This window comes from Pseudophryne corroboree, chromosome 9 (assembly GCF_028390025.1).
Source record: "Pseudophryne corroboree isolate aPseCor3 chromosome 9, aPseCor3.hap2, whole genome shotgun sequence".
Classification (NCBI taxonomy): Eukaryota; Metazoa; Chordata; class Amphibia; order Anura; family Myobatrachidae; genus Pseudophryne; species Pseudophryne corroboree.
This window is the reverse complement of record NC_086452.1, coordinates 280,151,584-280,167,945: the sequence shown is the minus strand read 5'-3', so window position 1 is coordinate 280,167,945 and position 16,362 is coordinate 280,151,584. Positions and strand designations below refer to the sequence as shown.

The following is a 16,362-nucleotide window of genomic DNA, read 5'->3' as shown; positions in this document are numbered from 1 at the left end:
TCTTTATGTGAAAAGCAGTTCACATGGGCATGTGAAACCCGAACCAAATTCCCACTAACACCCCTGCGCCTCTGGTGGCTTAGAGATGTAGGGCAGGAATGTTCCAGAATTACACACTGGAAAACAACAGGAAGCATGGTTAAAATGGCCCCTTTGCCATGCTGACCGTGATAATCACAGAACAAGTGACAAATGTTTCCGTGTTAATCTAGCCTATTATACAGTATAATCACAGGCTGGGTACAACACATGCTCTATTAATAAATATATATTATATATATAGGCTCAATAGCCTATGATAATTACAGACATTAATATATTTATACAGCATTTACATAAGCTGAATAGCCTATTATAGTGATAATCACAGACTTAATATAGGCTCAATAGCCTATTATACAGTGATAACCACCAACATTAATATATAGGCTGAATAACCTATTATACAGTGATAATAACAGCCATTAATATAGGCTCAATAGCCTATTATACTGTGAAACTCACAGACAGTAATATATAGGCTCAATAGCCTATTACTCCCAGGACAGGTAACAATACATTATAAATACCTGTCACATATATATAGCTGCCTATACACTGTGCTGCTGTTTATATATTTAATCCGCCAGAATTCCACCGTGCCTTGTAACGCTGTGTCCTGCGGGAAGCCTGCAGCCTCATAGCGCTGGCACATGTGGGTGGATGGCTGCTGGGCGGCCGGACGGAGCGGCGGTCCCCGTCTCTGTACTGAGACTGAGGGAGCGTCTGCGGCCGTATGGCGCTGGCAGCCGGACGGAGCTGGGCGGCCTGACGGAGCGCTGGGGCTTGCGGGCGGAAGCAGGTATTAACCCCAACATAGCGGGGCAGCAGCCTGCGCTGACCGCCCCGTTCTCCAGCCTACCTTGCTGGTCTCCTGATCATGGCTGCGACGGGCTTATGTGTAAGCTCGTCCAGCTGTCTTGTAAATCATGGCTGTGACGGGCTTCTTCTGTGTAAGCTCCGTCCAGCTCTGTAGTCCTGGCTGCGACGGAGCTTCTTTGTGTAAGCTCCGTCCAGTTCTCTAAGTCATCTGGAGTAGATCATGGCTGCGACGGGGCTTCTTCCTGTAAGCTCCGTCCAGCTCAGGCAGCAGTTCATGGCTGCGACGGGGCTTCTTCCTGTAAGCTCCGTCCAGCTCAGGCAGCAGTTCATGGCTGCGACGGGGCTTCTTCCTGTAAGCTCCGTCCAGCTCAGGCAGCAGTTCATGGCTGTGACGGGGCTTCTATCTGCAAGCTCCGTGCTACAGCAGGTAGTGAACTGCGTGTGGCTGTGAGGGTGCTCTTTGTGAGGACCGACACGCCATGCGCTGCCCGTGCAGCGGCACTATCCCGGACCCATGTTTTTCTTGAAACTGGGAAGGGATGTGCTATTAAAAATAAAAATTAAAAATTAATAAAAATCTTCCAACAAGTGTGGGAATCCCACAAGCCGATGTTAGTGCTTTGAACACAGAAAAAACACTGGGTTCGTACACTGAGGTACTCTGGGATATGGAGGGGTGGAGAGTTCTAAATTTAAATATTCAGTGCCTTTGTTCTGCTACGCCGTCCATATCCCAAGAGTACTCCAGTGACCCCTAGTGGATGAAGAAGAAATTTTAATTCCACGGTCTGAAGTGGCTCAAACCAATGTGATTTTAGGAAATCCAACACAACGTTGAGATCCCATGGTGCCACCGGGGGCACAAAAGGGGCTGAATATGCAGCACTCCCTTAGCAAACGTCTGAACTTCAGGCAGTGAAGCCAGTTCTTTTTGAAAGAAAATAGACAGGGCCGAAATCTGGACTTTAATGGATCCCAATTTTAGGCTGTAGCAGGTCCAGTCTGAGAGGTAGAGGCCAAGGGTCCTCTTAGATCATTTCTTGAAGTTCCGGGTACCAAGTCCTACTTGGGCAATCCGGAACAAAGAGTATAGTTCTTACTCCTCTTTTTCTTATTATCCTCAGCACCTTTGGTATGAGAGGAAGAGGAGGGAACCCATACACCGACTGGTACGCCCACGGTGTCACTAGAGCGTCCACAGCTATCGCCGGAGGGTCCCTTGACCTGGCGCAATATCTGTTTAGCTTTTTGTTGAGGCGGGACGCCATCATGTCCCCCTGTGGCCGTTCCCAACGGTTCACAATCAGCTGGAAGACTTCTGGATGAAGTCCCCACTCTCCCGGGTGGAGGTCGTGCCTGCTGAGGAAGTCTGCTTCCCAGTTGTCCACTCCCAGAATGAACACTGCTGACAGTGCTATCACGTGATTCTCCGCCCATCGAAGAATCCTTGTGGCTTCTGCCATTGCCACCCTGCTTCTTGTGCCGCCCTGGCGGTTTACCTGGGCAACCGCTGTGATGTTGTCTGACTGAATCAGAACCGGTTGGTTTTGAAGCAGGGGTTCTGCTTGACTCAGGGCGTTGTAAATGGCCCTTAGTTCCAGAATATTTATGTGTAGGGAAGTTTCCTGACTTGACCATTGTCCTTGGAAGTTTCTTCCCTGGGTGACTGCCCCCCAACCTCGGAGGCTTGCATCCGTGATCACCAGGACCCAGTCCTGTATGCCGAATCTGCGGCCTTCGAGCAGATGAGCACTCTGCAGCCACCACAGTAGAGACACCCTGGCCCTCGGGGACAGGGTGATTAACTAATGCATCTGGAGATGCGATCCGGACCACTTGTCCAACAGATCCCACTGGAAGATCCTTGCATGGAATCTGCCGAAGGGAATTGCTTCGTAAGAAGCTACCATCTTTTCCAGGACTCGCGTGCAGTGATGCACCGACACCTGTTTTGGTTTCAGGAGGTCCCTGACCAGAGATGATAATTCCTGGGCCTTCTCCTCCGGGAGAATATCTTCTTCTGTTCTGTGTCCAGAATCATGCCCAAGAACAGCAGACGCGTCGCAGGAATCAGCTGCGACTTTGGGATATTCAGAATCCAGCCGTGCTGATGCAGCACTTCCTGAGATAGTGCTACGCTGACTAGCAACTGCTCTTTGGACCTCGCCTTTATAAGGAGATCGTCCAAGTACGGAATAATCATGACTCCCTCCTTTTGGAGGAGCATCATCATTTCGGCCATTACCTTGGTAAATACCTGCGGTGCCGTGGACAGACCAAACGGCAACGTCTGGAATTGGTAATGACAGTCCTGTACCACAAACCTGAGGTACTTTGAACTTGAACTTTTTTATATAAATGTTCAAGGATTTTAAATTTAGAATGGGTCTCACCGAACCGTCTGGTTTCGGTACCACAAACATTTTGGAATAGTAACCCCGTCCATGTTGAAGGAGGGGTACCTTGATTATCACCTGCTGAAGAAACAGCTTGTGAGTTGCCGCCAGTACTGCCTCCCTTTCTCTGAGGGCAGCAGGCAAGGCTGATTTGAGGTAACGGCGAGGGGGAGTCGCCTCGAACTCCAGCTTGTATCCCTGTGATACTACTTGCAGAACCCAGGGATCCATCTGTGAGCGAGCCCACTGGTCGCTGAAGTTCCGGAGACGCGCCCCACCGCACCTGGCTCAGCCTGTGGAGCCCCAGCGTCATGCGGTGGACTTAGAGGAAACGGGGGAAGATTTTTGATCCTGGGAACTGGCTGTCTGGTGCAGCCTTTTCCCTCTTCCCTTGCCTCTGGCAGAAAGGAAGCGCCTTTGACCCGCTTGCTTTTCTGAGTCCGAAAGGACTGTACCTGATAATACGGTGCTTTCTTAGGCTGTGAGGGAACCCGAGGTAAAATTTTTGACTTCCCAACTGTTGCTGTGGATACGAGGTCCGAGAGACCATCCCCAAACAATTCCTCACCCTTATAAGGCAGAATCTCCATGTGCCTTTTAGAATCAGCATCACCTGTCCACTGCCGGGTCCATAATACCCTCCTGGCAGAAATGGACATTGCATTAATTCTGGATGCCAGCCGGCAAATATCCCTCTGTGCATCCCTTATATATAAGACGACGTCTTTAATATGCTCTATGGTTAGCAAAATAGTATCTCTGTCGAGGGTAACAATATTATCTGACAGGGTATCAGACCACGCTGCAGCAGCACTACACCTCCATGCTGAGGCAATTGCGGGTCTCAGTATAGTACCCGAGTGTGTATATACAGACTTCAGGATTTCCTCCTGCTTTCTATCAGCAGGCTCCTTCAAGGTGGCCGAATCCTGAGATGGCAGTGCCACCTTTTTTGACAAACGTGTGAGCGCTTTATCAACCCTAGGGGATATCTCCCAACGTGACCTATCCTCTGGCGGGAAAGGGTACGCCATCAGTAACTTTTTCGAAATTACCAGTTTCTTATCGGGGGAAACCCACGCTTCTTCACACACTTCATTCAACTCATCTGATGGGGGAACAAAACACTGGCTGCTTTTTCTCCCCAACCATAAAACCCCTTTTTAGTGGTACTTGGGTTAATGTCAGAAATGTGTAACACATTTTTCATTGCCGCAATCATGCAACGGATGCCCCTAGTGGATTGTGTATATGTCTCAACCTTGTCGACACTGGAGTCAGACTCTGTGTCGACATCTGTGTCTGTCATCTGAGGTAGCGGGCGTTTATGAGCCCCTGATGGCCTTTGAGACGCCTGGGCAGGCGCGGGCTGAGAAGCCGGCTGTCCCACGGCTGTTACGTCATCCAGCCTTTTATGTAAGGAATTGACACTGTCGGTTAATACCTTCCACATATCCACCCACTCTGGTGTCGGCCCCGCAGGGGGCGACATCCCATTTATCGGCACCTGCTCCGCCTCCACATAAGCCTCCTCATCAAACATGTTGACAGTCGTACCGACACACCGCACACACAGGGAATGCTCTGACTGAGGACAGGACCCCACAAAGTCCTTTGGGGAGAGAGTATGCCAGCACACACCACTGCGCTATTTAATCAGGGATTTACACTAACAGAAAGTGATTTATCCCTATAGCTGCTTTATATATACAGTTTGCGCCTAAATTTAGTGCCCCCCCTCTCTTTTTAACCCTTTGAGCCTGGAAACTGCAGGGGAGAGCCTGGGGAGCTGTCTTCCAGCTGCACTGTGAAGAGAAAATGGCGCCAGTGTGCTGAGGGAGATAGCCCCGCCCCTTTTTCTGCAGACTTCTCCCACTCTTCTAATAATAATGTGGCAGGGGTATTTTACACATATATAGCTTATTAGGCTATATTATGTGTGATTAGCCACTTTAAGGTACTCTAATTGCTGCCCAGGGCGCGCCCCCCCCAGCGCCCTGCACCCATCAGTGACCGGAGTATGTGGTGTGCACAGGGAGCAATGGCGCACAGCTGCAGTGCTGTGCGCTACCTTAATGAAGACCGGAGTCTTCAGCCGCCGATTTCCGTGAAGATCTTCTTGCTTCTGGCTCTGCAAGGGGGACGGCGGCGCGGCTCCGGGACCGGACGACCGAGGCTGGGCCTGTGTTCGATCCCTCTGGAGCTAATGGTGTCCAGTAGCCTAGAAGCCCAAGCTAGCTGCAAGCAGGTAGGTTCGCTTCTCTCCCCTTAGTCCCTCGTAGCAGTGAATCTGTTGCCAGCAGATCTCACTGAAAATAAAAAACCTAACAAATAATTTCTTTACTAGAAGCTCAGGAGAGCCCCTAGGGTGCAACCAGCTCGGGCCGGGCACAGATTCTAACTGAGGTCTGGAGGAGGGGCATAGAGGAGCCAGTGCACACCAGGTAGTACCAAATCTTTCTTATAGTGTGCCTAGTCTCCTGCAGAGCCAGTCTATTCCCCATGGTCCTTACGGAGTCCCCAGCATCCACTAGGACGTCAGAGAAATAATGTGCAGAGAAGTTTTGCAAAAATTACACAAGCAGTGTTGCACTAAATACCACTCTTCAGCAGGCAGAAGGAATGTTTATTTTAAAGCATAATATAGGATGACAATGCCAATAAATACACATTTCTTAAGTGCCCCAACAAATAAAATAAAAAATAAGTCTTCTCTTCATTACATCAATTATGTTATAATGTATGACTCATGGGAGCACCACAAACTACACTATTCCTCAAATGTTTGTGTATTATAATACTACACATACAGATTCCTTGGTATGCAGCCTAATTACCTCTTTGATAACTAAAGTTTATAAGTTTTATTAGATCTTAAACAGAAGGTAACAAACTTGTCCATTTCAGACATTCGTTTTATTTTCCCACAAATATGTATTGGATAGCAAATGAAAAAAAATTAGGAGACTTTTTAAAGCAATCGAAAAAGGAACGGTTTAAAGTCCATGATTTATACAGTCTAGTTTGTGATAGACCCCTATATGTACAAGGCTTCTAGGGCTTGTGTGAGATACAGAAAATAATCACACATGGTATCCCATCAAGAGGAGTAGCTTTACATCTATGAAACTTTCACAGAAAGTTATTAAATATAATGCATTAAGTTAAGGCAACAAGGACAAGTCCCTTCTACATTATTAAGAAACTCGTTTCCAGTTAAGGAAATTAAGGTGAAAGTGCTGGGTGTGGTGCCTAGCAAAGAATTAAACACAGCAGAAATACACAGCACAAGTCTGGAATTGCACCCAAAACTTAAATGGTACAAATTGTATAATTTGACTACTTGAGTACACTGATCGTAACCTACGGAGAAGAGAAAGAAAAGAGTCAAAAATTCAAGAGAATTTTATTTCAATGTCCAGTATGACCTTTGAACATAAACACCAAAAGCATTCTAAGACCATTCAGTAGTTGTTCCCACCCACTCAGAGGCTTGAGCAGTTGGAGCAGCAGACCAATCATCAGTACTAGCCGGCTGGGAGCTCCAGTCTTCTGCTACTGAGGGACAAAAGACAAAAAAACAAACAACTTTTAGTACAATTTTCCCAACATTTGTGCACAACTACAGAAGCTAAATTTTTTTTTACATAAATATGTTAATCACAAGTTTTTTCTTGACCAGTCTTCATGGTTGTGCAGCGTTAAGGACCATACACACTTGCCGATAAAATGAGCGACGTCGCACATTTTATCGACAAGTGTGTATGCCGCCAGCGACAACCAATGCGCAGCCCCACAGGTCGGCAACAATAGTCGCTGTCGCCAGTGCATGCATGCAGGATCTGGACTGCCGTCCACAACCTGCATGCAGGGCTGGCGGAGGTGTGAAATCACCGAGCGATAATTTCGCTCAGTGTGCACAGTCGGCCGCCGACCTGGGAGGGAGAAACATTAGACTAAGTCGCTCAGAGCAACATAGTCTATTGTGTACAGACCATTATTGTTGACCCAATTTAAAAAAAACAAAAAAAAAAAACCTTTCAGATAAAATAGAGAATTTTCCAATATCTGCTTCTGTCAATTTATAGAAACGATAAATAGCTAGAGGCCAATAGGTTGCTACTGGCAACACTTCAGCTTTATCTTTCAAAGGCTTGATGCATCTCCCCCTTAGTAGCATGTTTAACACCTTCCCTCCAGGTCAGAGGTAAATGGACTGGTCAATATGCATGTCCTGCGAGCGGTAAACCTACCTTACCTGTCCCCCAGTGATCTGGTTGCAGTCTAGGGTGTCCCTGCACCTCCTCTAGTGAAGGTTGTGCCAGGGGTCCCACTGAAGTCACACCCAGCTGTGGTGTCGTAACCTCACGGGGGTGTTGCAGCAACAGTGCTGGCTTCCTGTTGGACTGCCAGATGCAGATTGCATTTCACTTTTTTTAGCTCACTGAGCAAAGGAAAAAAAAAAAATTAAAACTTGGGATGCAGCATTTGTTCAGTGTAACCAGCTCCATGCCTGCACCAGAAAAAAAAAAAAAAAACACACACAGATGTGCCTGAGCATGGGGACGGGGTATGAATGCAGAGGAGCTCACTGCATCCTGGGGGCCTCACGAAGTTTAGTTCAGTGCCAGTCCTGGTCTCCACCAGCTCATACCCCAATGTTAACCCTGTAGAGACCATGGACCCCGAAGAAGAAATGTAATTAGATAGCCCCAAGCAATACAATTACCCGTGATCAGTGACCTTGGGGAACTGGATATGACCACAACTTTCCCGTAATAAGTTCAGTAGAATTTTAGTCTCCGTACGAAATACAGACTTCAGTAAGAGTACAAAAAGAGTACAAAAGATAAACTACCTGGAACTTTGGCAGCTGCTGGGAGATCTGGGCGCTCTGAGAAGAGAATGACCTAGTTAAAACAAGTCCAGACTGGTTTCAGAGCAGTATGATCAGAAAACAGACAACATACCTGCAGCAAACTGTTGAATGGGTACAGATGGGACCTGCACTCCCTCTGACCAGTCAGCAACTTCAGGTTGAGGGAAGTCTGGAACTGGTGCAGTCCATTCACCCTGGTATTCCTCCTTTGTGGTAGCCTTCTCAGCAGCAGCCTGTTCTTCTTTCTCAATCTGAAGAAAGCAAATGGCAATTCTAGATTAACATGGCACTGAAGGCTCCATTTAATAGCCCTCCATGTCTGAATTCTACATAGCAATTTTATTTATTTAAGCTCCTTCCCACAATAAATAGTGCCACATTGGTGTAGCTAAGTACAGGTTGAGTATCCCTTATCCAAAATGCTTGGGACCAGAGTTATTTTGGATATAGGATTTTTCTGTATTTTGGAATAATTGCATACCATAATGAGATATCATGGTGATGGGACCTAAGTCTAAGCACAGAATAGATTAATGTTTCATATACACCTTATACACAGCCTGAAGGTAATTTTAGCCAATATTTTTTATAACTTTGTGCATTAAACAAAGTGTGTCTACATTCACACAATTTATTTATGTTTCATATACACCTTATACACAGCCTGAAGGTCATTTAATACAATATTATTAATAACTTTGTGTATTAAACAAAGTTTGTGTACATTGAGTCATCAAAAAACAAAGGTTTCACCATCTCACTCTCACTCAGAAAAGTCAGTATTTTGGAATATTCCGTATTTCGGAATATTTGGATATGGGATACTCAACCTGTAGTAGGGAGATTTTCTACAGCTTTAACTCCTCAACCACGCTAAAAAGGAAATTCTACCAAAACACCAATATCCTTGTTCTAACACTTGCTCTCCCTGACAAAAACATTCCCACAGACCAGTGGTTCTCACCCTGGGGTGCCTCAGGGCACTAGTAGGGGTACCTTGAGTAGGTGGTCCAGTACCAAGTCAAATTTATGGTCAATTAAAATAAGAATTTACTCACCGGTAATTCTATTTCTCGTAGTCCGTAGTGGATGCTGGGAACTCCGAAAGGACCATGGGGAATAGCGGGCTCCGAAGGAGGCTGGGCACTCTAGAAAGATTTATGACTACCTGGTGTGCACTGGCTCCTCCCACTATGACCCTCCTCCAAGCCTCAGTTAGGACACTGTGCCCGGACGAGCAGACATAATAAGGAAGGATTTAGAATCCCGGGTAAGACTTACCAGCCACACCAATCACACCGTACAACTCGTGATACTATATCCAGTTTGACAGTATGAAAACAACTGAGCCTCTCAACAGATGGCTCAACAATAACCCTTTAGTTAACAGTAACTATGTACAAGTATTGCAGACAATCCGCACTTAGGATGGGCGCCCAGCATCCACTACGGACTACGAGAAATAGAATTACCGGTGAGTAAATTCTTTTCTCTAACGTCCTAGTGGATGCTGGGAACTCCGAAAGGACCATGGGGATTATACCAAAGCTCCCAAACGGGCAGGAGAGTGCGGATGACTCTGTAGCACCGAATGAGAGAACTCTAGGTCCTCTTCAGCCAGGGTATCAAATTTGTAGAATTTAGCAAACGTGTTTGCCCCTGACCAAGTAGCTGCTCGGCAAAGTTGTAAAGCCGAGACCCCTCGGGCAGCCGCCCAAGATGAGCCCACCTTCCTTGCGGAATGGGCATTTACAGATTTTGGCTGTGGTATGCCTGCCACAGAATGTGCAAGCTGAATTGTACTACAAATCCAGCGAGCAATAGACTGCTTAGAAGCAGGAGCACCCAGCTTGTTGGGTGCATACAGGATAAACAGCGAGTCAGAGTTTCTGACTCCAGCCGTCCTGGAAACATATTTTCAGGGCCCTGACAACGTCTAGCAACTTGGAGTCCTCCAATTCACTAGTAGCCGCCGGCACCACAATAGGCTGGTTCAGGTGAAACGCTGACACCACCTTAGGAAGAAATTGGGGACGAGTCCTCAATTCTGCCCTATCCGTATGGAAAATCAGATAAGGGCTTTTACATGATAAAGCCGCCAATTCTGACACTCGCCTGGCTGAAGCCAAGGCCAATAACATGACCACTTTCCACGTGAGATATTTTAGATCCACGGTTTTTAGTGGCTCAAACCAATGTGATTTTAAGAAAACTCAACACCACGTTGAGATCCCAAGGTGCCACAGGGGGCACAAAAGGGGGCTGAATATGCAGCACTCCTTTCACAATGCCTGAACTTCAGGTACTGAAGCTAATTCTTTTTTGAAAGAAAAATCGACAGAGCCGAGATCTGTACTGTAATGGAGCCTAGACTTAGACCCATATTTACTCCTGCTTGCAGGAAATGTAGAAATCGACCTAGTGGAAATTCCTCCGTTGGGGCCTTTTTGGCCTCGCACCATATTCCCGCCACATGCGGTGATAATGCTTTGCCGTAACATCTTTCCTGGCCTTAATAAGCGTAGGAATGACTTCTTCCGGAATACCCTTTTCCTTCAGGATCCGGCGCTCAATCGCCATGCCGTCAAACGCAGCCGCGGTAAGTCTTGGAACAGACAGGGCCCCTGCTGAAGCAGGTCCTGTCTGAGCGGCAGAGGCCATGGGTCCTCTGATATAATTTCCTGAAGTTCCGGGTACCAAGCCCTTCTTGGCCAATCCGGAACCACGAGTATCGTTCTTACTCCTCGCCATCTTATTATTCTCAGTACCTTTGGTATGAGAGGCAGAGTAGGGAACACATAAACCGACTGGTACACCCACGGTGTCACTAGAGCGTCCACAGCTATCGCCTGAGGGTCCCTTGACCTGGCGCAATATCTCTTTAGCTTTTTGTTGAGGCGGGACGCCATCATGTCCACCTGTGGCCTTTCCCAACGGTTTACCAACAGCAGGAAGACTTCTGGATGAAGTCCCCACTCTCCCGGGTGTAGGTCGTGTCTGCTGAGGAAGTCTGCTTCCCAGTTGTCCACTCCCGGAATGAACACTGCTGACAGTGCTAGTACGTGATTTTCCGTCCATCGGAGAATCCTTGTGGCTTCTGCCATTGCCATCCTGCTTCTTGTGCCGCCCTGTCGGGCCACATGGGCGGCTGCCGTGATGTTGTCTGACTGCATCAGTACCGGCTGGTTTTGAAGCAGGGGTCTTGCCTGACTTAGGGCATTGTAAATGGCCCTCAGTTCCAGAATTTATATGTAGGGAAGTCTCCTGACTTGACCATAGGCCCTGGAAGTTTCTTCCCTGTGTGACTGCTCCCCAGCCTTGAAGGCTGGCATCCGTGGTCACCAGGACCCAGTCCTGTATAGAAGATGAGCACCCTGCATTCACCACAGTAGAGACACCCTGGTCCTTGGAGACAGGGTTATCATTTGATGCATTTGAAGATGCGATCCCGACCACTTATCTAAGAGGTCTCACGGGAAGGTCCTCGCATGGAACCTGCCGAATGGAATTGCTTCGTATGAAGCCACCATTTTTCCCAGGACTCGTGTGCAACGATGCACCGATACCCTTTTTGGTTTTAGGAGGTCTCTGACTAGAGATGACAGCTCCTTGGCTTTCTCCTGCGGGAGAAACTTTTTTCTGTTCTGTGTCCAAAATCATCCCCAGGAACAGTAAGCGAGTGGAAGGAACCAGCTGTGACTTTGGAATGTTCAGAATCCAGCCATGCTGTTGTAGCACCTCCTGAGATAGTGCTACTCCGACCAGTAACTGCTCCCTGGACCTTGCCTTTATAAGGAGATCATCCAAGTATGGGATAAATAAAAACTCCCTTTTTTTTTTTTGAAGGAGTATCATTTCTGCCATTACCTTGGTAAACACCCTCGGTGCCGTGGACAGTCCAAACGGTAGTGTCTGGAATTGGTAATGGCAATCCTGTACCACAATCTGAGGTACTCCTGGTGAGGAAGGTAAATAGGGACATGCAGGTAAGTATCCTTGATGTCCAGGGATACCATGTAATTCCCCTCGTCCAGGCTTGCAATAACCGCCCTGAGCGATTCCATCTTGAACTTTGTTATGTAAGTGTTCAAGGATTTCCATTTTAAAATGGGTCTCACCGAACCGGCTGGTTTCGGTACCACAAACAGTGTGGAATAGTAACCCCGTCCTTGTTGAAGTAGGGTCACCTCGACTATCACCTGCTGGGAATACAGCTTGTGAATTGCCTCTAGCACAGCCTCCCTGCCTGAGGGAGTTGTCGGCAAGGCAGATTTGAGTAAACGGCGGGGGGGAGACGCCTCGACTTCCAGCTTGTACCCCTGAGATACTACTTGAAGGATCCAGGGATCCACCTGTGAGCGAGCCCACTGATCGCTGAAATTTTTGAGGCGGCCCTCCACCGTACCTGGCTACGCCTGTGGAGCCCCCGCATCATGCGGTGGACTCAGAGGAAGCAGGGGAAGAATTTTGATTCTGGGGACTGGCTGCTGGTGCAGCATTTTCCCTCTTCCCTCGTTTGAACCGCCTGCTTTTTTTGAAGCCGAAAGGACTGTACCTGATAATACAGTGCGTTTCTTAGGCTGTGAGGAAACCTGAGGTAAAATATTTTCATCCCAGCTGCTGCTGTGGATACGAGGTCCCAGAGACCATCCCCAACCAATTCCTCACCCTTATAAGGCACTATGTGCCTTCAGCATCACCTGTCCAGTGTCGGGTCTCCAATACCCTCCTGACAGAATGGACATTGCAATAATTCAGGATGCCAGCCGGCAAAATATTCCTCTGCATCCCTCATATATAAGACGTCTTATGTTCGTAAAATAGTATCCCTGTTTGAAAGGGGTACAGACCACGCTGCAGCAGTCTGCAGGTCTCAGTCTAGTACCTGAGTGTAATTACAGACTTCAGGATAGCCTCCTGCTATTTATCAGCAGGTACCTTCAAAGTGGCCGTATCCTAAGACGGCAGTGCCACCTTTTTTGACAAACGTGTGAGCGCCTTATCCACCCTAGGGGATATCTCCCAGCGTAACTTATCCTCTGGCGGGAAAGGGTACGCCATCAGTAACTTGTTAGAAATTACCAGTTTCTTATCGGGGAAACCCACGCTTTTTCACACTTCATTCACTCATTTGATGGAACAAAAAACACTGCCTGCTTTTTCTCCCCACACATAAAACCCTTTGTTTTTAGTGGTACTTGGGTTAATGTCAGAAATGTGTAACACATTTTATATTGCCGGGATCATGTAACGGATGTTCCTAGTGGATTGTGTATATGTCTCAACCTCATCTTCAGACTCCGTGTCGACATCTGTGTCTGCCATCTGAGGGAGCGTTGATGGCCTTTGAGACGTCTGGGCAGGCGCGGGCTGAGAAGCCGGCTGTCCCATAGCTGTTACGTCATCCAGCCTTTTATGTAAGGAGTTGACACTGTCGGTTAATACCTTCCACCTATCCATCCACTCTGGTGTCGGCCCACAGGGGCGACATCTCATTTATCGGCAACTGCTCCGCCTCCACATAAGTCTCCTCATCAAACATGTCGACAGCCGTACCGACACACCGCACACACAAGGAATGCTCCAATGAGGACAGGACCCACAAAAGCCCTTTGGGGGGACAGAGTGAGAGTATGCCAGCACACACCAGAGCGCTATATAATGCAGGGACTAACTGAGTTATGTCCCCTATAGCTGCTTTTATATAATTTATACTGCGCCTAAATTTTGTGCCCCCCCTCTCTGTTTTAACCCTGTTCTGTAGTGTAGACTGCAGGGGAGAGCCAGGGAGCTTCCCTCCAACGGAGCTGTGAGGGAAAAATGGCGCCAGTGTGCTGAGGAGATAGGCTCCGCCCCTTTTTCGCGACCTTTTCTCCCGCATTTTTAAGGAATCTGGCAGGGGTTAATATACATCCATATAGCCCTGGGGGTTATATGTGATGTATTTTTGCCAGCCAAGGTGTTTATATTGCTGCTCAGGGCGCCCCCACCCAGCGCCCTGCACCCATCAGTGACCGGAGTGTGTGGTGTGCATGAGGAGCAATGGCGCACAGCTGCAGTGCTGTGCGCTACCTTGGTGAAGACTGATGTCTTCTGCCGCCGTTTTTCCGGACCTCTTCTTGCTTCTGGCTCTGTAAGGGGGACGGCGGCGCGGCTCCGGGACCGAACACCAAGGACTGGGCCTGCGGTCGATCCCTCTGGAGCTAATGGTGTCCAGTAGCCTAAGAAGCCCAATCCGGCTGCAAGCAGGCGAGTTCGCTTCTTCTCCCCTTAGTCCCTCGCTGCAGTGAGCCTGTTGCCAGCAGGTCTCACTGAAAATAAAAAACCTAAATCTATACTTTCTTTGTAAGGGCTCAGGAGAGCCCCTAGTGTGCATCCAACCTCGGCCGGGCACAAGATCTAACTGAGGCTTGGAGGAGGGTCATAGTGGGAGGAGCCAGTGCACACCAGGTAGTCAAATCTTTCTAGAGTGCCCAGCCTCCTTCGGAGCCCGCTATTCCCCATGGTCCTTTCGGAGTTCCCAGCATCCACTAGGACGTTAGAGAAATAGGTAAAACCAGTACTGGTGACTGCTAATCAAAATATTTAGACAAAAAAAAAAACATCAAATCTTGTCCCTAACCACATAACTGAACCCAACTGTGTGTACACACGATGAGCTATTTCTTTGCTATTTTGACTAGTCAAAATCGCAAAGAAAGTTAGTGCAGATCGCAAGGTGGAAGTCACCTTTCGATCCCAATGTGATAAAGGATACAGATGCACGGTCAGTGTCGCATGCCTAAACAGACTGTGCAGGCAAGTCAATTTTGACTCAAAATTGACACTTAGACAAAAATCGGACAAAGCCAGTATCGCAAGCAAAGTCATAGGCTTGCGATACCGACCTAGTCCCCGTCACAGTGAGAATCATAGCCTGTATCTCACCATGTGTATGCACCTTAAGGGTGACAATTTATATCTTTCTAAATGACTCAAGAAACTTTTAGCCTAGGGGTACAGTAAAAGAATTATGATGCTCTAAAGCAGTCATTAAAAGTTTGGAAACCAGTGCCATAGACAGTCAGCGATTGACATGGTCAAACAAGCAAAAAACACTTCCATGTCTGTAAAGTCAGATGGGGTATGTATGTATGTATGTATGTATGTATGTATGTATGTATGTATATCTCTCTCTCTCTCTACATACACACAGCTCAAAAAAATAAAGGAAACCCTAAAACATCCTACATCAGAATGAAATATTCTTAATAAATAATACTTTGTTCTTTACATAGTTGAATGTGCTAACAAAATCACACAAAATTCAATGGAAATCAAATTTATTAACCCATGGAGGTCTGGATTTGGAGTCCAACTCAAAATGAAAGTGGAAAAACAGGCTGACCCAACTTTGATGTAATGTCCTTAAAACAAGTCAAAATGTGGCTCAGTAGTGTGTGTGGCCTCCACGTGCCTGTATAGGCCCATACACACTTGACGATAAAATGAGCGACGTCGTTCATTTCAGCCCTCATCAACGACATCGCTCATTATATCGTCAAGTGTGTATGCATCCGACGACCACCGATGCGGCCCCGCGGGACGTTAACGACCCTCGCTTATCTGTGGAGCATGTATGCTCAATTTCCACTATGGTCGTTACCGACCAGAGACGTCGTTGAATGTGTATGGTGTGAACGACCAAGCCACTGTTCACCAGCCCTGTTCCCAGCTCATTTTAATAAACTGTTCAGCTTGGATGCTTCAACGATAAATGGTCTTTGGTAGTGTGTATGCTCATGTCGTTTGCTCAGCTGTTCAAGGGAAGTTCAAGGGAAGTCGTTAACGATGTGTGCATCGTCAAGTGTGTATGGGCCTTAAGACCTCCCTACAATGCCTCGGCATGCTCCTGATGAGGTGGCAGATGGTCTCCTGAGGGATCTCCTCCCAGACCTAGACTAAAGCATCCGCCAACTCCTGGACAGTCTGTGGTGCAACATACCGTTGGTGGATGGAGCGAAACATGTCCCAGATGTGCTCAATTGGATTCAGGTCTGGGGAACGGGAGGGCCAGTCCATAGCATCAATGCCTTAGTCTTGCAGGAACTGCGGACACTCCAGCCACATGAGGTCTAGCATTGTCTTGCATTAGGAGGAACCCAGGGCCAACCGCACCAACATATGGTCTCACAAGGGGTCCGAGGATCTCATCTCGGTACCTACTGGCAGTCAGGCTACCTCTGC

The 16,362-nt window shown here is 47.6% G+C and overlaps 1 protein-coding gene across 3 annotated transcripts in view; it reads right to left on the bottom strand.

Moving 5' to 3' along the window:
* Window positions 1-6,647: 6,647 nt before the first annotated feature.
* LOC134958013 (small ribosomal subunit protein uS2) overlaps window positions 6,648-16,362 on the bottom strand; it is a 92,312-nt gene continuing 82,597 nt past the window's right edge. For 2 of the 3 annotated variants that reach the window (XM_063940316.1, XM_063940318.1), the window contains 3 exons: window positions 8,228-8,387; window positions 8,116-8,151; window positions 6,648-6,815 (listed from right to left, as the gene is read on the bottom strand). In XM_063940316.1, the coding sequence (XP_063796386.1) occupies window positions 6,712-6,815; window positions 8,116-8,151; window positions 8,228-8,387 (300 nt within the window). In that variant the 3' untranslated portion in view covers window positions 6,648-6,711. The remainder of the gene's footprint in view (window positions 6,816-8,115; window positions 8,152-8,227; window positions 8,388-16,362) is intronic. The other variant, XM_063940317.1, reaches the window with a different exon arrangement.